The sequence below is a fragment of the Pezoporus wallicus genome, unplaced genomic scaffold, assembly GCF_028554395.1.
Source record: "Pezoporus wallicus isolate ANWC-B61680 ecotype Strahan unplaced genomic scaffold, APGP_CSIRO_Pwel_v1 contig_6923, whole genome shotgun sequence".
In the NCBI taxonomy this organism is placed as follows: Eukaryota; Metazoa; Chordata; class Aves; order Psittaciformes; family Psittacidae; genus Pezoporus; species Pezoporus wallicus.
The window spans coordinates 1087149-1109250 of NW_026637289.1; the positions used below are offsets into that span (position 1 = coordinate 1087149).

A 22102-nucleotide genomic window follows, 5' to 3' on the forward strand; every position below is an offset into this window, starting at 1 on the left:
ACTAATTTTCAGTTTATACTCCTAAATAAAAAGTTCACATGCTTCCAAAGCAGAGGCGGCCCTAGTGTTTTTCTACTGTACGTATGGAAGCTTCCAAGTCTCTGGAAAATTCAGACCAACCACCTTTTATCTTACTGACTACGGAATATACAGTAGAAGTCATTAAGTTACATTTCACAGTTTATGGTTTTAATGGCTTTGCAACATTAGATGCACAACACATTTTCAAGCATCAAAAACTAGGCTTTGCTATCTAACATTTCATAAAGATAATAAAAGTTAATGAGCGCTCATGATCTATGATCTGACAAGACATCTGTTCTTTCAGAGATAAAACACTCACCCTGCCTTGTTCTGGCACAGTGGGAGAGAACAAATATAAACCAATTAATCATTCTAAACTATAAACTATATTAAGTTATAGTTCCTCAACAGGCTTTTCATACCCTGTTGCTAATAGAGCACAGGTGTCCTAAAAACAGTCATTCAATGCAGTAATTAAATCCTACTAACTTCACATGGTCAGCCGCATCAGACAGTACTGTCTTGTGTTTCAGCAGGGAAAAAAAAAAACAACTGTTCACAACAAGCAATAACAAGGTTGCTGTTATACCAAGAGCACAGTGTCAAGAGCTCTATTCCCACTTCCTACATACTGGGGTTTTATTACAGGAGTATTCTAAAAGAATTTCACTATGACCTACTGTGTGGGTATTTAGGACAAATGTTACAGGAAATACTATGACATACCTTCAAATGGGACATGAGTAACATCAGCACAGGGGAGGAAGGAGTAACCTGCTTCATCACTTGTGAGGCTGCAACATGGTGTCATGGTTCACACCCAGCCAGTAACTCAGCACCATATAGTCATTTGCTCACACCCCCCTGCTCTGGCTGTGATGGGGAGGAGAATCAAAAGAATGTAAACCCCACAGACTGAAATAAGAACAGTCCAGTAACTAAGGTATAACACAAAATCACTACTGCTACCACCAATAATAATGATCAGGGAAATAACAAGCAAAGAAAATACAAAACTAAAAAGGGAAAATGAAAACAATAAACACAAGTGATGCACAATATAACTGCTCACCACCCACCAACCAATACCCAGCCTGACCCAAGCAGTGATCTGGGCCTTCTGGGTGACTCCCCCCAGTTTATATACCGGGCATGATGTGCTGTGGTATGGAATACCCCTTTGGCTAGTTTGGGTCAGGTGTCCTGTCTCTGCTTCCTCCCGGCTCCTTGTGCCCCTCCTCACTGGCAGAGCATGAGAGACTGAGAAGTCCTTGATCAGGGTAAGCACTACATAGCAGCAACTAAAACATGGGCGTGTTATCAGGCTGTTCTCAGTCTAAAGCCAAAACACAGCACTGCACCAGTTAATAGGAAGGAGGAAAAAATCACTTAGAGCTGAAACCAGGACACAGGAAGACCTGTCACAGGAAACTGCTGACAACATTGAAAGGCTGTTTTGTTATATTTCAAAACCAGTTGACCAGCATTTTAGGAACACTGAGACCAAATTCAGCTTGTTCATACTTAAGTCACCTACAATTTAATACAGAAATGAAAAACATAAAAATCTGATTTTTTTTGCCTTCAATTCAACTTTACAGTGTGATTGTAAGGCTGATGTTTTGGATGATGTTTTGGATAATGTTTTGGGCACAAGGCAGTATGCAAGGTTTTAGCTTCCTGCAGACTGCTCTGTATTACCATGAAACAGAACAAGTGAAAAGAAAAATGAAAAAGATCACAAATCCATAGTATTTAATGAACAATAGTATTTACAGTAAACCCTGAGATAAAGACAAAAACCCCAGTTTACATAAAGCAAAATAGATAATTCCAGCTTCCACTGGATAACCCCGCTGGAAGAGTCTGCTCTTTCTCCTAAACCCAGTATTATCCTTAAATTGCAGTCACAGGCACCACATAAGAATTTAAACCAGCATTTATGCATACATGTGCATAAACAACCAGAAAGGAAATGACAGCTAACAAGTCTATGTTTAAAGCTTAGCCCAAAGGGAAATTATTGTGACACCACTGAATCTGATGGTCCAGAGATTTCCCTCTCACACTCCCAGAGAGATTATGTATGCTTTAGATTAAAACCAGTAAAATCTGAAAAAACAGCACCAAGTCAGCAGCATACGCACATCAGCTGGTGAACTCAGGCTATACATGCATTAGCACTTAGCGTAGGAAAACATGAATGGATCACAGCAAACAGTTTCTGCTGAGGACCTGAACCTTAAAAGTTACATGTTTGGAGGATTTCCTGTTCTTCACTCATTTAGATCACTTAGGTCTTGCAGACATAATTAATGTTCATCCATTAGGATTTGGTACATTTTTGGATCATGTTTTTCTGTTTAGCTTCATCTGGAAAGAATCCAGTTTGCATTCTCTGAAGCAAAAGCAAGACAAGCAGGATGACCAAATTAGAAAGTATACATAATTAAACAAAAGTTCAACAAAAAAACATCCACAGCCAAAACCCCACTTGCAGCCTGAATCAAAACAATAATGTAGACCTACCCTAGGGTCCCTAAAAAAGCAGTTATGCAAATGCACCATCTACCCCAACAAGTGCAGCTACTTATCAAAAACAAACAATGAGCCATTGCTGTATATTTTTACGTAGAGTAATATATTCTAATTTTATATGAATTCTGACATGAGATTCTAATTATTATAGTCTTGTCAATTAATTTCAGTATGCTCAAGTTCCTTCCCTGTAAATTTGCTTATGTCCACCCATACACTTTGACAATACCTTCTCAAATGGTGCCTCCATAACAATTTAAATTATAGTATGAGAATATGGGGAAAAAAGAATAAACCGTCCACAAAGACACAGACTTGTTGCATTCAGATTTAAGCTAAAATATTAAAATTTAATAATACCTTTTGAACATACAATTATGTAAAGGAAAGAGTAAAGACATTCAAACAATGAATACAGGTTTATATAATATTTACAAATTCTAAACTGCAAGTTGATTATAAAGTCACAAATACTTTAAATATTTTGTCGAATATAGTGTAAATTCTAATACAAATTAGATATTAACTTCTTCTGTTATTTTTTCCAGTGGTAAGTCTAGTCTTTACATACTATATACATTAAAATACTAAAAAGTTATAAAATTTTGTTACTATGCAAAGAAATGGAAAATACATCAGCTCTGTCTTACTGTACAATATCCCAATTGAACTTTCTATAGTGTTCTCTGCAAAAATAAACAGCACTTTGACATGCAACAAGGCATAAAGTACAAGTCTGCCCATTAGCAGTACACCATCTGAGTGCAAAGGAACTGAAACGCTAATGCCATTCAACCATATAGTTGAAAAATCAAAAGCAAACTGTGGAAAGAGATTGCGACAAACTTTCTGATTCAGACTGAAGGAATAATGAAAAGCATGTAAACTGATTTTCATACATATCTGTAATTTTCTTTAAATGAAAGTACAGCATGCTGAGCAGTCTGTTGTGAAGGTATCAAAGTTACTTTTGACAACACATAGCGGAGGAAAAGCTGATGATCCTATAGGAATTCTGAGGCCCAGCCCTGCCAATGCACTGGAGCATTTAAGCTGCTTTTCCACCTGAAATTGCACATCAGTAGCCAAATGAGTTTTCCAGACTTCATTATGCCATTGTGTAACCATAGCTTCCACAGTGCAATGCCACAAGAAGCCTATCCTTAAGGATTTCTTTACTTGGGTATTCAGGTAATTTGAGCATGTTGATACTGAAAAGAGAAAAAAAAAATAAAAGGTCATGTCACAGTTCAGCAAGAAACCCAGCAGTAAAGATTTCTGACTGAAAACCCTAATGTCACACTTAAGGAAGGAAACAAAGCTGGGCTGCACTACAGTACCACTGAGTGTTACAGTACCACTGAGCGTTTGAACACATTGCAGGAAATAATTTTTTTTTTATTTTAGTCAATTTTAATACAATGATTTAACTTGAATATTCCCTTATTAATCCCACTGCCTTTAGTTAAGCAAAATGAAGTAGTAAACAACGAGCAAACATAACATCCATCATCTGGGTTTAAACCCACCACTTTCACATTGGATAGTGAATACTGCACAAACCACCTAAATTTGTTGGGGGGGATTCTAACTAAAATATTCAAAAGAATGGTATTTTTGACTGTGACCGGCACGAAAAAGGCCCATTTTTAAGATATTTCAACATGACTAATTAACATACCATGTGCTTGATGTTGGTAAAAGATTTGCAGTATATGGCACAGCAGCAATTGTAAAATTTTGCAAACCGCTGCCACCCATTATATGGGCAAAACCACCATGAGGCACCCTGGAACTGAGAAAATTCACAGAAATTAGACCATTACAAGAATTTTACAAGCCAAAAACCCTGTAGTCTTTACACTTCAAATATCTCTTCCTGCTAGGAATTAGACAGCTACAAATGCTTTTATCAAGGTTTCCCCTTTCTTACCCATATCAAAATTCTCACAGTCTAAATGCTTTTAATTACAATGCATTTGTCTGCTTACATCAGGCATCAAATTGTTTGAATGACATTTAAGAGAATTCTATTTGCAGGAGTACTCATTTCTACAACCTGTTTTTGTAACAGAACATTATCTCAGTTTAGGCCAACATCTATGATTATTTATATTTACAGTTTAAGAAATATTACATCATAAAGAAGTTTATTCTCCAATTGCTATCCATGGGACAACTGACCGAAGTATCCACAACATGTCTTTTCATTTACTACTCAGACCAATTGTTTCAAGTAACTAATAAAACCATTATATCAATCACACTATCCCACAGTGACAACCTACGGCAAAACCAGAGCACACTAAAAAAGAAAAAAAAAAAAAAAAACCAACATTGGCATTTTCAGGAATGAATTCTCAGTTGATCAGATTACTCACAATTCTTTTCCTTCAACCAATATATTATTCAAAGATTATTCAAGGTGTAAGTAGACAATAGCCCTGGAGTGCCTCCCTATAATTTTAAACTAAGAGACAGATATAACAAAATAAAGAAATTTTTATATCAACTTAAGCTAGTACGCATTACATGGTAACATGTTGTTAGCACACACACAAAACCAATCCCAACACCTAAAAAATAAATGAAAAGATAAGGGCACAAGAACTAAAGAAGTTGAATGTAAGGCAGCAATGCATCCTTGCATACAAGGTCAGTAGGCTCTTGGCCCACATCAGAAAGTCACAAGCAGGTAGAGGGAAGCGATCCTTGTCCTGTACTCAGTGAGAAACATCTGGAGTCTGGCAACAAGCTCCCCACTACATGAGGGACAGAGACATACTACAGCAAGCTGAGCAAGTGGCCACAAAGATGGTAAAGGATTGGAGCACCTGATATAGGAGGAGAATAAGCTGTTGAGTCTGGAGAAGAGAAGGCTCAGGGGAATCTGATCAATGTATATAAATACCTGAAGGGAGGAATAAGTAAGATGGAGCACAAGTCTAAAGATAGAGCACCCAGTGGCACCCAGTGACAGGAGGCAACAGGCACAAGTTGAAATCCATGAAATTTCCTTTTAAACATGAGAAAAAACATTTTCACTGTGAGGTGGCCAAACACTGAGACAAGTTGCCCAGAGCAGCTGAGGAGTCAGCCAAAACCTGTCTGGACAAGACCGTGGGCATCTGGCTCTAGCTAACCCTGCTCTAAACATGGAGTTGGACAAGTCAATCTCCAAAGGTCCCTTCTAACCTCAACTATTTCACGATTTCATAGCTAGAAAAAAAAAAGAAAAAAAAAAGGAAAAGAAAAGAAACGAAACGAAATAAAACTTCCATTAATGTAACAGCTGTAGGATTTTGCATTACAAGTGCTTACATTAAAAACAATGTTCCCATGTTCCCATAATCACAGAATCAAAGTGACTGTAGAAACCAGGAGCAAGAATGGGAAAGAATGAAGTAATGTTTCCACTCACAATAAAACTACTTGGCAAAAATGCAGAAGAGTTGGGGTTGCTACTGCCAAATGTTAAGGAGCTACGACACAGCTCACAGTAATCCTTTTTAAACATACCTTTAAGAGCTATACATATATGTACTTTAAGATATATATATATATGAGCTATGTACTATAGCATAGTACAATAGTTAACACATAACATACCTTTAGGAGCTAGCTATAGCACAGCACAATAGTTAACACATAAGTCTGAATCACCTAGCTTAATGGCAGCAATGTCCGGCATACAGTTCTTAGCGCTGGTATATAAGGCAACCTCTATGGAGGGAAGCGCTGATTATTTGCAGCATAGTATTTCTGACATACAAATGAAATTGTGCTCACAGCCACAGTTCAGAACAGCTGTAAAAATCTGACAGCAGTACTCTTTGATACCATGGTTTTGGTTCGCATTTCTAACACAGTGCTGCCTCCCCTGCAGTGTTTTGTTTGGTTTTGTTCCTCCAATGAACCAAGAGAATTTCACATTCAAATCAGCAATAGAACACAGACCTAACTTGAAAATTTCCTACAGCAGGTCAGAATCAAACAGTACAATGAGGGCTTTGAACATTTAAAAGTAACAGTTGGTTACCAATTTATGCCTCCAATAATGACTTTTCTTCACACACAAAAACTGCTGATATAGTAAAGTCAGACTTCCAAATATGTGCAAATAAGATCACAAAATCCTACCTTTCCTACTGTGCGTGTAAATAGCCTTCAGCAAGAACAACAATACAATTTTATAACTTTGAAAACTTCAACACTAAGATGTTTAAGTTTACATATGAATCTTGTGTTTTCTACCTATTTTTTCACTTAGAGACTTCACATAAATTGTAACAGTGCAGAGGAGATACTTTAAGTCAATTTCCTTATGTTTTGTTTTACTTTTAAAAGTGGTCATATACATCTATCACATTTATCAAATATACTGAATTTCCCTTAACAGAGCATATAGCTTATTACTTAACATAACCACAGCCCCTTCAGAAGTTGAACAGCAATCCTGATACCTACAGAATACAAAGTAGAATTTATCATGATAAGCTGTCAACACTTCGCTCCAACTAGTAACTAAAAACCTGATTAAAAGTTGCCAATTGATAATTAAACATAATTTAACCAAATATTATTAAAAATACCAAATAGAACAAGAGCGGAGAAAAATATAAAAGCATGTGGAATTGGAAATACCACTGCAAGAGCTGCCAGCAAAGAAAAAGTAGGTGGTACATAAGTAAACTTTCAGATCCCCAGCATGAGGCACAAGAATATTTAGGCTTTTTCTTGAGTGTGCCAAGACCTCTTTAAAACACAGAATTTGCTATTCAAACATTGCTCATGGAAATTACTGTTAAAAGATGTCTCAAAACTGGTACTAATGATGAATGCAGTAGTATCTCCGCTGAAACTATCAAAGCAAGACTTCATTGCACTGAAGAGAAAAAAAGGTGTAAGAATGGGGGAAGAAGACGAAGTTTACGAGATACATGTCAGAGAAACACTAAAGACAATCACAAACAGAACTGCTTTATTTAATCCACTAAATAAATGCCATAGGCTTTGATTGGAAAGAAAATGAAAATTTTGAATGCAGCCTGCCAACTGGTACACAGAAACAAATTCTTCACTAAGGAAATGTGACACCAGAAAAAGATCACATTTTGGAATCGGGTATAATTTTAGTGTAAATTTTCACTGAAGATACTGGCCTGTATAGTGTCCCGGTTTCATCTGGGAGGTGGGGAGTGAGGGAGCAGCTGCGTGGTACTTACTTAGTTGCCAGCTGTGCTTAAACCATGTTGACTAGACTAACTGGTATCTTAGCTCACAGATGACTCGGCATCTAAATCTTTCATGCCCAGAAACTAGGATTGTTTCGGGATTTATGTGAAAAAATGCCAGCTGCATACCCCTAGAGGTAACTTTTAAAAGTTAATTTTTTATGGAAAAACATGCCTTCTGTAATTTCAATTACTGAAGAAAAAACACACAGGGCTCCTAGCTGATACAAAACAAAATAAATAAACAATTTTGTTTTAAATTGCAGACCATAGTTCTAACAAGACATACCAAAAATTTCTTTCTTACTAACAAGAAATGGGTAAGAACAAGTCAGTATGTAATTTATAACCAAAATGAATGGTGCACATGCACATATTAATCAGACAATGTAATTGTTTACTTGACAGAAAGTGTGCCTTAGAATCAGTAGATTATCCCAAATGCCATAAAAATAGTGAATGCCACTTCATTATCATTTGGAATGGTTTAAGAAGCATTTGAAACATGACCTTACATCCTAAAAATCCTTACTTGCCGTCTGGATTTAGAAATGGCCTAGTCCACTAAAAACGAAAGACCAGCCACTGATATGCAACAGATGTGCACTTACAACTGCAGAAATCATTTCTGAAGATGACAAAAAGAAAAGATCGATGTACAAAGAGCTAGTTTCTTAAATTATCTGTGATCCCTAAAACCAATGAAATTCATAATAAATCAAGTGAAACTAATAGAATTTGAAGACCATGTCATTTGATGATACATCCGTGACTGTGAAATTCCTTGGTATAAAACACGGAGTTTGATGATCTTTATTTGTATTTTACCACTGCTTTACCACAAAATGTACAAACTAAAGGTCAACTACCCTACGAATATGAATGGAAGGGTATATTGAATTAAGAAGATTGTGCAATCTCTAACTGCCACTAGAACAAGATTCCAGTAGACTCCATAGCTCAGGTGCCACATGCATCAACGGATCCACTTTGCAACATGTCTGTATACACAAACTCAGCAGCTCACCCAGCCCACAGGGGCGTTTATTACTCAAGATCTTCCCCTACTCCCCCAAACCATAAAGGAAATAAAAGTGGGTTTCACTGAAAAACAACCAGAGTTTAGGACAGAAATCTGACATAAAGCAAACACAGTCTAGCATAAAATTACATCTTCACTTGATCTTGACACTCTACATTAATGTTGAATTCAACTCAGCTTTGTTCTGTTTACACTGACTGAAGTGATCCCTAGTTATCTCATATATTAAAGCCTATATATAGAATCATAGAATCGTTAGGGTTGGAAAGGACCTTAAGATCATCTAGTTCCAACCCCCCTGCCATGGGCAGGGACACCTTACACTAAATCGTTATCACCCAAGGCCTCGTCCAACCTGGTCTTGAACACTGCCAGGGATGAAGCATTCACAACCTCCCTGGGCAACCCACTCCAGTGCCTCACCACCCTAACAGGAAAGCATTTCCTTCTTATATCCAACCTAAACTTCCCCAGTTTTAAGTTTTAACCTGTTACCCTTTGTCCTGTCACTACAATATATATTACATATACATTATATTGTCTTATTATATTATTACATTGTCTTATAATATTATATTATATATATTACATATATATTAATATCGTATTATATTATATATATTACATATATATTATATTGTCCTGTCACTACAATATATATTACAATATATATTACTGGAGAAGCCAAGAACCACATAAATATGCAACAGGGAGAAGAATATAAAGTGCAGTTAAATTCATACTGCCTTCTAAAAAAATTACCTGGGACAGCAACAAAGGCCTCTTGCAAATTAGTCAGGTCTAATAAATACATTATCAATCATTTCGCTGGCAGTTCAGGCAGCTGAAGTTTAACACACACTTTGTCTACTTGGATCAAGATATAAAACACGAAGTATGCAAAACAGTTTCTAATTAAGTGATCTTGCATAGTAATCTGAAGTCTCTTGACTTATTACTGTGTATCCAGACAATGTATCTGTTGTTACTTGAGTTTCTCACCTGCCAGTAACGAACTGTAACAGTAATACTCTCTCTTCCTGAGTAAGCTCTTCCACAACATCCCAGAACCACTAAATGAAAAATAAGTTAGTTTTTATTTTCCATTCAATCCTTGTAGTACTTGAAAAGATAAATATTCCATTCATTGTTTTACCATTATGCATTTGTTACTTAAATGGTGGAAAATTTCATATGAAAGTCACTTAATGTAGGAATATGAAAAAAAAAACAACAGACAAATTTCAGCCATAATAAGCTTCCACAAAGATATACAGAAAATGACAACAGCAGCAGCACCATTTTTCAGGTTAAAATGCAAAAGTCTCCACTATTCAAGAAAATAATTTTACCTGAATAACTTGGTCTCCTCTCTCATAGCCACTGGTGTATTCTGTATTTTTTAACCAATCATTCACATCAATTTCTGGCATACCAGACAGCAAAAGCTCCTTCAGAAGAAGCAAACAGACTGCCATTAGTCTTCCTGACTAGCCATTAATTTCAAGTGTTTATGCTATTTTAAGAAGTAACGCTTTAAGTCGTATAAAAATTACAGTGCTTTCTTCGTTTAGTTACAATCTTATGGAACCTGATTTTTTGACTGAATTTTAATACAGGAAGATCCTTCAAATTCAGGCAACTTCACACAATCTGTTTCACTTAACTACACAGTATCAAGAGTGAAAAGCTATTGCCAAGAACCTAAAAGATAAAAGTGCTGAGTTTTGGTACTACTTGAGGCAAAACTTGAGATCTATTGATTACAGATCAAACCACCACAAAAAAACTTCCTGGAACTTGATTCTGTGACTCAGAAAAAGCAAAAACAATAGACACATCTCCTTACTTTTAAAGGATTTCTCTCATCCTCAAAGAAAATATTAAAAGGCTTAAAGGCCACAACACCCTCATTCCATCATGAACCTATAATTTAAGGCATTTATCACTGGCACATGAAGTTATCACATTCCAAGAAGATGGTCATTCTAAGTAATTAGGATAAGAAGGAATACATATATTGAGATCCTCACTGACAAGATGTCCAGGAAGCAAAATGAAGTGAAAGAAAATGTTTATTTTCTGGGTACTCAGCTCTATTTCTAGATCACTGCATTACGATGAAGCATGCTGAACAAAGTGTTTCTAAAAAGTATAGGCATTTCTGCTTACCAGTTCATATTCATCAAAAAGCTGGATCAAAGATGGTGGAATGAACATGTGGAAGCCTTGTAAAAAGGCATTTATCTGAGGCTGAATGGCTCTTGTCATTCTAAGCTCTGTGACAAGCTGGACATACTCAGCCTGCAATGTCGTAAAAGCCATTAAGATATACAATAGCAAGAACAGATAGTGCTCATGCAAACACACACAAATGCAGTCCTCAATACATACAAATGTCATCTACTCTGAGATACTGAGTCCCTATGTACTTTCTACATACAGAAGCAATCCAAAATAATCCAGAAGACCCCTAAGACTTCAGAGCCCTTCCCCTTTCTGCTCTTCCCCTTTCTGTCCTTCCCAAACAGAACTGCTTGAATCTTAACACAAACCAGGACAAAAAAAAATTTCAAAAAAATAAATAAATAAATGAAACCACCCACAAAAAAAAAAACAAAACCACACACAACAGGTAGTTGGACTAAGTGAACTGGAGTAAAATAAAGGAACTGAAAAAACACTTAGTTTATCATACCTGCATCTAATTCAACCAGCATTGTGATCATCTAAGAACATAAATAAGGCAACGTTTGCAAATAAAAATATTCTATTAAGCAAGCTGGAATAACTCAGGAAAAAGGGTAAACTACTTGTCTTGGGTTCAGCAGTAGCAGTCATTTTTTCTCCTTCTTAGTAGCTGGTGCAATGCTGTGTTTCTGACTTTTGGCCTGGGAACAACGCTGATAACACCAATGTTTTCAGTTGCTGCTCAGTAATGTTTACTCTGACCAAGGACTTTCTGAGTCTCATGCTCTGCCAGGGAGGAGGGGAAGCCAGGAGGAAGCAGAGACAGGACACCTGAACCAGACTAGCCAAAGAGGTATTCCATACCACAGCACACCATGTCCAGTATATAAACTGGGGGCAGTTACCTGGAAGGGCTAGATCACTGCTCAGATCGGGCTGAGTATTCGTTGGTGGGTGGTGAGCGGTTGTATCCTCTTCCCTTGTTATTTCCCTTATCATTATTATTAATGGTGGTAGCAGCAGTGGTTTGTGTTATACCTTAGTTACTGGACTGTTCTTATCTCAACCCGTGGGAGTTAATTCTTTTGATTCTCCTCCTCATCCCTCCAGGAGCAGGGGGAGGAAGGGAGGGGAGTGAGCGAGCAGCTGTGTGGTTCTGGGTTGCCGGCTGGGCTTAAACCTCGACACTACTGCAGGAATATTTGTAAGCCAAAAAGCTTTCTTGCTTTCCCCCTATCTCTCAAAGTCTAACAGAATATATTACTTATCACTGAAGCTTTGTTGTCTTAGTAAGAATTTCAATGCTTTCAAAGAAGTCTTGAAAAATCTCTCCAGTTTTTGAAAAGGCAAAAAGCCAAAAATGCATTTACATGTGTGAAATTACAGCATCAGTTTGCATGCTTTAGAGATGTGGGAGCTCCATCCCCTTTAGAAGATGCCAGCTAGAAAAGGAATCCACTAGAACTTTGCCTTTGTTGAAAACTCAAAAGCCTAGAAGGTTGTTAATAGAAGGTTTTTAGAATGAGACAGCCAGAAGTGCCAATAATAAAGCTGTATAAACATTTCTCATTTACCCTGACAAAACTAATAGTATATATAAAAGTCTAATAAAGTTTCTTTACTCAAGAAAAGAGTTTTTGACTTGAGAACAAAATTCATTCCTGAATTAAGGCACTCAGTTTCAAAGTAATGAATCATGATTTTTTTAATAATGAAATCATGAAATATATCTCTCAATTAAACCATCTCAACTATCTCCTTCCTTCAAGACAATAATCTTACAAAAATATCACCTTGATCTTTAATTTTAAAAACCATTAAACTAAACTACACCTGCACAAAAGCAACCAACCATTCTTTCTTTCCTCCCTTTCAGAATAACAGAATGAAGCATGAAACATTTCAAAACAGAATAATATTTTTCAAAGGCAGATCCTTACATTCACAGTATCGAGGGGTTGTCATTTGCTTTGCAGTTGGAAGATACTTTTAAATGCATTACCACCATTTTATTAGAGTGAGAAAACAATCTGTGAAATGCTCTGAAGAAAAGGAACATTACCTAATCATATCTTCAACTGCAGAGCCGTTCCCAAAAATCTAGTTTCAATTCAGTCAGCTCCCTAGGTTGCTTCTACTGCCAGTGAAACTGAATGCAGTCCCTCTTCTTTAAAGAATTAAAGGGGCAGCCAAAGGAGATTAACTGTACTAGACAAAAATCAGCCTCTGTGAACACATCTTACAAGCTCCAGGAAGAAATCAGAAGCTATTAGTATTATCAGGACTGGACATGAATCAGTGTCTTAATGTCCTGAAATACTTGTTTTACGTCTCTGAAGTTGCTGTTACATAAATTAGACTATTCAGAAAACAGGGCTGCAGGCAGAAAAATTCACAATCTTATTTTTAAAAAATCTATTAGAAAAAATGACAAACACTTATTTTCTGCATTACAAAAATATTTACTTTGAACTATTTCATTATGACAGAAAACAGTCCCTGTGTGTAAGAAGAAATGTTTTAAACAGCCTGGTACAGCCAAGCATCCTGACTATCAGCACCGGTGCATGCTTGCAGCCCATAGCTGCCATAGTATAGAATTTACAGTTAGAATTTACTATACAATTTAATTTTTCAGTTAAAAAAAAAAAAAACAAACCAAAAGACCCCAAATTTTTCTCTGTTCACTTAAGATTTTATTCCCTCTCAGAAACCTCAGGAGCACATCACAGAACAAACACCTACATAACTTCAGATCTATATATCCATTCCTAGATAGCACACAAGAGGTACAATCCAGCCTTCTTTTAAGAGGGGAAATTTGACTGAACACACAATAGACGGGCATCACAAACATGATGACAAAATTTAGCTTGGGTGAGGAGTTGTTCTGTATTTTCCTTTGAGGTAGATCAAGCAGAGATTATGCTTCCCTGATTTCCCTGAACTGAGATAGGGATCAGTGTTAATTATTATATTCAGATTCGGAAAGCAGCTCCATTTCAAAGCTGTTTGGAAAAAAAAATACGTAATTTTTTACTGCCAAACGGCACAGGCAGCTCAGACAGACAAGTCCTGGGAGGCCAGAGAAAGCCATAGCACTGTGGAGATATGCACCGTTTTTTGGAATAGCATATGGACAAACTTTGCCTAGCTCTAATTTTACCTTTTTCCTAAAACGAAATTAGAAAACTGCAAAAATATGTACAGCAAAGAACAAAGAGAAATGCCTAGCATGGACATTGGACAACACCTGATGTTTCCCTTTGAAGTCTCCCCATTACCACAACAAAAGGCAGTTGAGCCACTCCTATAACTGATACTTTAGTATGTGGATGCTCCAAATTCCAACACTAGGACATTTGTGTTGTCCAGTTGCACAACCATTAAGCTATTACACAGTTGATACAAAAAAGAAAATTCCTTCACTCAAACAAAACAACATTTTACAAACAGCTATTACTACTGCTCCTCAATGGGGCATTTATTCTCTTTTATTTTGGTTTTCAGTAAGAGGGAGATGGATTATTTGCAGGAGTTCTGTGAGGTTTTGGTATGGTGGGGGTTTTTTTGTTGGTTTGCCTTTTTTTTTTTAAGGAATAAAGATTCACTTGAAAATTCATTTTTACAAGTTGCCATCCTTTAAACGGGTAACCTGCAAGTGTGCATATACAGCAAATTCCTTCAGAAGCTGAATTTTGTTCTCTCAGAGGTAGAGCAAGTACAATGAGTTTTAAATAGCAATCTTTTATTCCTGAGGCAAAAGCAGAAAAAAAAGAAAGATATCTCATGTAGGGAAAAAAGAAAGATGTTTTATAAAGTAGGCACTCTCCTGCTTAACCTGTTAAGCCGAAACATACTGCAAAATCATTTTGCATTCAAGAAATTAGGAAAACATCCCCAAACACCACTAAAACACAGATCTACAATTTTTAACAACCTGGTTTACCACTGTCAAAAAATCAGTGAACAAGAAAGAGACAGTGCCATCTTACATATTTGTTGACTTCACATCTTGCAGCTTCAAATTAAAAAGTCAATTAATATTAAGTTTCAAAGCCACTACAACATTCATCTGTTTCTTACCACCTTTCAAATACAAGCTACACAAAGCCTCACACTTTAATGCCACAGCTGAGGAAGGCTGACGGGCTAGATCAGATGCATCAGATTCAACCACCCTTTTCAGTCTGTGCCCCTAGTCAGAAGTTAACAGAGCAATTTAAACTACTAATAGGTAGTATCCTTATGTGGGCAAACTTCTAGTCTCATGCTAACTGATAATAGCTTTTAAGTAGTTGTTATGAAACCACAATTTATGACAACTACGTCTATTCTATATACTGAAAGCTGAGACTGCCCAGAAACAAGAATCAACATCCTTGCCTTCACAATTAGACTTATTTTACCACCTATATTCTTTCATGAATGAATATATTGCAGGAAACAGTGTAAAAATCAGGCTAATAATACATACTTCTGGTTTTGGAATGACACTCTGCCTTAATGAGAATAAGGATTACCCATAAAAGAATGCAGTCTCAATCGCTCAAACACAAACCAAAATTTTGTCAGAACACATGCTGACACCAAGTGGCCATTTACCAATACAGCAGCTAGATACATGAGTAAAACTGAACGAATTCTGTGTACACAAGAGAGTCAGGCGAGCTAAACACAAATGAAAAGCAGACATAAGGATCAAAAGAGTAAATGATACAAAAAATTGCAGATCAAGCAATGAAACTCCTGCAGTTACTCAAAACTATCTCATGGGTAGCTTCAGAATTCAATTAGATTGATATCTATCTTAATTTCTACATGATATCCAGCATCTGTCTGTGTTTTACCAGATTTGTTTTTGAACTAATGCTGCGGAGAATTCAGGGACTTTCCAAGCTGTTACTATTACAGTAAATTGAAAAGGTAGATTATTTCCATACACACCAAGTGATCTGCAAATGGCTGAAAAAGCTTCCTGTAGCCTTCTACTCTGTTAACTACCTCTATGTTACTGCAGAGCAATCCAGTGCCATAGACTGTCCTAGCAGGCAGCATACTTTGTAACATTACCTACAGTTTTAATTTTAACAGCTCCTATTGTTTTATTTTCCTGGTATATATACCAATTACTTAAATTTAGGAATATCTGTAACTTAAACTCTTCATTTAAAGCTGATTCTATTTTCCTTCCAAAAATTCTGTCAGAAAGGTCTTTCCCCAAACCTGATCACTTTCAAAAATTTTAACCAGCCTGTTTCTATAACATCCTAAACTAGGAAAAGAGGGAACAGCATTGGCTGGCACTCTTGTGTATTTCCTTCAAAAGAGGTATACCATTTATGCTTCCAGTTATTCAGAAATTCAGTCCAATTGCTTTTCTTATACTCTCAACTTCTGAAGAGACACGTATACTCACCTTATTTTCCTGTGTAACAAGTATACTTGCACCCCCTGGCTTTAGTGGCACTTCTTCCATTGCTCCAAACACATCAGTCTCAACAGAGAAGGTCAGCTCTAAACCCAGATCACTGATATCATTATCTAAAATCCACTGCAAGTTCTTTGCATACTCTGGATCAATAGATGCTACATCCTGATAATTTACAGGTATACCTAGAAAAAAAACAGAAAAAAAACCTCAAATAAGAAGGATAAAGCAAAAAAGGTTCTAACAATATATGATAGAAGATTGCCCTCTAGAGAGAAAACAGAATAATGCAGTAATAGGAATAAGAGATTCACCATTACTAACTACAGCAGAGCTGTACTTAACTACATTCTAGAAATATTAAAGAATCAAATTCCCTCTGTATGCTTTTCTTTCCAGTGAAGCAAATGTATACCACTTGAACCACAATTTCCACAATTTAAGCTCACTAATGGATTGCAATAAAAGCTAACTATACAGAACACACAAGGTTAAATGAGTTTCCTGAAAAAAAAAAAACAAACCCTCCAGGTTTTCCACGTGTCATATTTCTCTATAGAGTAACACCTTTTCGCCCAGAAAATACCTGGGGGAACAAGAAGGGAGCAGGAGAAAATCCTTCTGTACTTAGAAAGTCTGTTTCAGTTTTCCATGTTTGCTATGAGACCTACTATACAGATAAAAAAAATTATAGGAATTTTAAATTTTCAAACTGAACTTTCAAGACATTTAGAAGCATTAAGAGGAGAGTTGCTAGAAGTCTGACTTCTATCCAAGTATAAAAACTGCCCATTTGCAGCCCCTTCACACACATGGCACTCAATTTGAGCAAATGTGTCCAGAACAAGGTGACCCTGAGTCTGGGCATGAAAGCAAACCCCAATTACTTTTAACTGTCATGACAGATACTTTAATTTTACCAAGACAGAGAAATACCTGAGAAAAGCGGCAGGGGGTGAGCATGGTAGTAGATTTAAAAAAAAAAAAAGGCTCGTTATTGGGAAGTACTCTGCTTCACCATCTTACGTGCATTGTGAAGTGTCACAGGGTGCCCATTAGAAGTCTTACTATGCTATGGACTACAGAAGCAGTACCCCAGGGTGTAACACAAAATTGAGAAGTTAGCAGGCAATGCAAATATCTAAGTGCAAAAACCGTTACAGTATTTCCCTGGAAGAGCTGACTAATGCTGAAGAGGTGTGCACGCAAGCTACAAGTCTACAGATAATTTACCAACAAATTTTCACTGGCAACTCTCAAAAAATCTAACAGCTGCCTAGTAGTTTCCAGAGGACTGTAAGTTTTGCCAACTAGTAAGCATATGTGCATTTGGCATATGTGCATTTCAAATATGAAATGTGGAAATAATGATGTCTCTGAGGGATATAAGCAAAACGTGGGAAAAGGAGACTGAAAAGCAGGAACTGGAGACTGCTTTAGAGAAGAAACTGAACCGGAGCATTATGATGAGACTACACACATAAGCATGTTGTGAGACCAAAGTAGTAAGCTCACACATTTGCTTGACAGATAATCAACAGACCCAAGCCAGGCAGTTATAAAGAAACTGTCAGGTTTATCAGGACAGAATTTGAATCCCTTGAAATAATATGTATCTTTCTGTTGCTGTACCCTTAGGGCGCCTGTAGTTTGAAAAGGAAGAGAAATCTACCTTGTCAGAATTGTGATAAACAGGTATTCCTATGCAACACAACTTCAAAAAGATACAGGTAAACTCTTGAGCCAAGTTCAGCAAGTATTCAAGGGTTTAAGGCCTCCAGCTCAAAATACACTGACCCAGAAATTAATTTTCATTTTTGTCTGGCGCCCCGTCTCTGCTTCCTCACAGCTTCCCCTCCTCCCTGGCAGAGCATGAGCCTCACAGAGTCCTTGGTCAGGGTAAACATCACTTAGCAACAACCGAAAACATCGGCTTCACCAACGCTGTTCTCAAAACTAGAAGTCAAAACACAGCACTGCACCAGCTAACACAAAGGAAAAAACATGACTGCTACTGCTGAACCCAGGACAGCTATGTATCTTTGTGGGTTCGAGGTAGAAGTTTCCTCTTGCAAACAGAAAAGTAATTGGCTCCTTAGAAAAAATACAAAATAACTGGGCAACAACACTACTGAAACTCTCTTCCCCTGTTTAAGCAGAAAGCAGACAAATAGCAGCTTGAGAAAAACAAACTTAGGAGCCCTTATTAATTTCTGACTGCATTTCTGCCTCAATTCTACATTTATAATAAAGTGCAGCCCTAATAAACATGAAGGCCAATGGAATAATGTTTGATTATGACACACACAAAAAAAAATTATGCAAACTATGTATCTAGTGTCTTATAAAGCACACTAGTTCTCCATTAGTTGGGTCATCACTTAGGTTTGTGATCTGTCCTTGTCCTTTGCCTACCAGATACTGTTGCAGAAAGATCTCAGTTCACCACAGTGAAAAAAAACATGATGCATCCACCTGAATCTCAGAAAAGTAGTCACATTTGTTCGTACAGGTTTTGGCTCCTAATTAAGGCACTTCCACGTGATGTCTGCTGACTAAAGAGAAGAGTTCCTCTGAAAGAGTTTCACACTGTTCCTCAGATACAGGGGGTGTGACCACACAACTGACCACATCAACAGGAAAGGCTACAGAAAATGATCTCAGTGCAAGGTGAGAAACCAAACGGAATAGAAAGTCTCAGACTTTGAAAGATTCCATATTCCATCACTTAAGGCCTGACAAGTAGCTGAAAGGAATCTCTATGTCTACAACCTTGTAACTTGTATTTGGCATGAACAGCAGGTAGCGTAACCCACAGCTGAACCCAAAACAAAAATAAAGCAAAAACTCTTTAGAAGCATCTGCTGCTGTGCAACTCAGGTTTCTTAAACAAGAACAGAGAAGATGCAGAAAGCTGAGGGAAAAGGCCTCAGAAAGGTTTAAAAAAAACACTGTACCTGAGGCAGAAAAAGCAACTCCTTTGGAAAGTGGAGGTGTAATTTTTACAGTTCTCTCTGATTAGTAACAAGAAGTGATAAAAACCTGTTAACCTTTTGAACTGAAAAAAGTTGAATGTGCACAAACCTACAGAGTTCCAGGACTACTGCTCAACAGAATGGTAAGACCTTACTAAGAGGGAGTGGTGAGATCTCATTAACAGAGACTACTCGCTGCTGTTTGGTTTGCAGTAGTTACTCCAGAAAAATGGGAAAAGTAAACAAAAGGCTGTTGGTGCAGAAATCAACAAATCCAGTATCAGAAGTCAAATTAGAAAAGAACCCAAATTCATTAGTAGTCATTTCCAAAAGAAGTGACAAGAGCAACACTTGACTACTCTCAAGGTGTCACTAACAACAGAAAAATACATTTTTCTCATTTGTGAATACATCATATGAAGACTAGTCTGCTTCATTCTTCTGCTCACACAGACATCTCTTGATGACAGAGGCCAACCCTTAAGTCTGTGCCAAACTGCGCCATACAAAGATATGTCTGCTTTGGAACTGCTTCCACATGTGAAGATCAATGAATAGGAAAGCCTGATGAGGCACTGCCAACACTGCTCCTTCAGACTGGATGCCCTCCATTGCCTCTTACCCAGTACACAGCCACTCTCCTGAAGCAGAAAGCGCTACTGAGGGAGAGAAATAAAATACACTTTGTCAAGAAGATCTTGACAAGAAGTAACAGAAATGCAAAAGGAACTTACCCTTCCATCACACCTCCATAAAGAGGAAAAGTCTTTCATGAGAACACAGAACAGAGGGCATCATGTTCAACAATCAAGAAACACAAAGGTTCTCAAAGAAGAGCAGAGAAGAGACCTATACCACAGATACTATCAGCTAAGAGCCGTAATTCTCTATTAAAAAGAAAAGTCTATATTTACATGGCAGGACAGATGATTTTCACAACTGTGATGCAAGAATTGCACACACCATAAAAACAACTGATTAACACCAGTCTGCCTTTCAGGCATTCCTAGTCAGCAACATTAAAGACAACTAAATTATATTGTTATGCTTCAGACAGATTAATGATGCCTTCCTTGGTTTTAATTTAAGATCCATATAAACAGTAAGATTAGCTATTAAAAGTTTCTAACTGTATAGAATTTCCTACACAGAATTTCCTACATGCTAATGTATTTCTGTATTTTGCAACTGTAACAGTTGCCAACAAAAGCTCAAAGTGGAATAGCAATTACTGCCATACTATGTCGTGACTTATGCATGTAAAAGTTTAGCAAGACATTTATTTCTAAAGACTTTTTCACTTTTAAAACACACACTGCTTACATGACTAATAAACAGGATTTTAATAAAACCATACCAAGAATATGCTTGTAGAATGATCTCGTGAAGTAGATGTTCACCAACTGCCTGTGATTCAGAGCTAGCCCCAGGATCTGTCCTGCAAAACGGAAGTAGTTCAAATGGTCTGGATTTACAGAAGAATTGCTGTTGGGCTGGAAAGTTGTTCCTGTAAAATAAAATATTATCATAGAATGTTTCATTACTTTTTAAGTGAAGTTCAAAATTATCAAATACACTAAGCATCTGAAACCACTGAAAGTGTTGTATTTCAAGGTTTTAGAAGATTATCTGGGATTTTTTGCTTATGCCAAAAAGATGCCAGAAAGAAATGTACCATAATGTAATGGCATCCTACTATTAGTGATACTGCTTAGCTACTTTCCAAGGCACCACTCTGAAATAATTAACATAAGGGTAATCATGACCTGCTGAATTCGATCCTCCATTTTACTATACTGCTATACACATTTCTTGCTTACTTTAATGGGCCACAATTCACAGTATCAACTTGCGAACATGCCCAAAGGAAGGATCAGAATGCATGTACTTCCTTTTATCTGGCTCCAGGCAGATGCAGCCAGAAAATAGTTCAGTTGTGGTGTCCTTAGGAAAGGCCACTTCAGACATGCTTGAACTTTTCTTTTGAACTTTCAGGAACTACCTATGCCTGTTCTGTTGACCAAGTTCCTTGCCACTTCTCAAGACTTTGTAAGGTAGAACACAAAACATTTATCGTTTGATGATGACGTGAAACCTCTTATTGATGAAGATTTACTTTATATGAAGCACCAAAAAGACAAATACAAGGTAGACCTTTCAGATCAACATCTGGATTTACCACAAAAACTGACTGAATTAATGGATTTCTAAAAGAAAATAAAGAAATACCTCTACGTTCCCTATGGAAAACACTTTCTATACTGCCCTCAAAGTGTTATGTCTTTCTTCTACCAGGCAGAAATACCATGGACTAATTAAAATCAACAACTTGTTCTCCTCTTACAAAAGAGAGGACAAAATCAAGGAAAGGTCAAATTAGGAAAAATATTTCTTCTGTAGTTATAAAAATGTACAATGATAGATCACTTCTCCGTATATATGAAAACAATTCTGCCAGTGTTGTTTATAAATCCTACATTCTGAAAGCAAGTAACTTTTCTCTTGTATTATAAAAGGCAGCACCATAGAATTAGGAAAGAATAAAAAGGCAAAGACATACCATCAGCTGACTGAGTAAATAAGGCATAATCTGGGTTAACTATTTCACTGGATAAGATATCAAACCACTCACGCACAACACCCTGTCCCTGCATGTCAAAAGAATAAA

The 22102-nt window shown here is 37.0% G+C and overlaps 1 protein-coding gene across 6 annotated transcripts in view; it reads right to left on the minus strand.

Moving 5' to 3' along the window:
- Positions 1-3630: 3630 nt before the first annotated feature.
- The window catches only part of HACE1 (HECT domain and ankyrin repeat containing E3 ubiquitin protein ligase 1), a 54909-nt gene continuing 36437 nt past the window's right edge, over positions 3631-22102 (minus strand). For 5 of the 6 annotated variants that reach the window (XM_057404668.1, XM_057404669.1, XM_057404667.1 and 2 more), the window contains 8 exons: positions 21995-22082; positions 20792-20941; positions 16448-16644; positions 11011-11142; positions 10191-10289; positions 9841-9911; positions 4244-4357; positions 3631-3773 (listed from right to left, as the gene is read on the minus strand). In XM_057404668.1, coding sequence (XP_057260651.1) covers positions 3671-3773; positions 4244-4357; positions 9841-9911; positions 10191-10289; positions 11011-11142; positions 16448-16644; positions 20792-20941; positions 21995-22082 — 954 coding nt within the window. In that variant the 3' untranslated portion in view covers positions 3631-3670. Of the gene's footprint in view, positions 3774-4243; positions 4358-7629; positions 8425-9840; positions 9912-10190; positions 10290-11010; positions 11143-16447; positions 16645-20791; positions 20942-21994; positions 22083-22102 lie in introns of those variants that run through there. The other variant, XM_057404671.1, reaches the window with a different exon arrangement.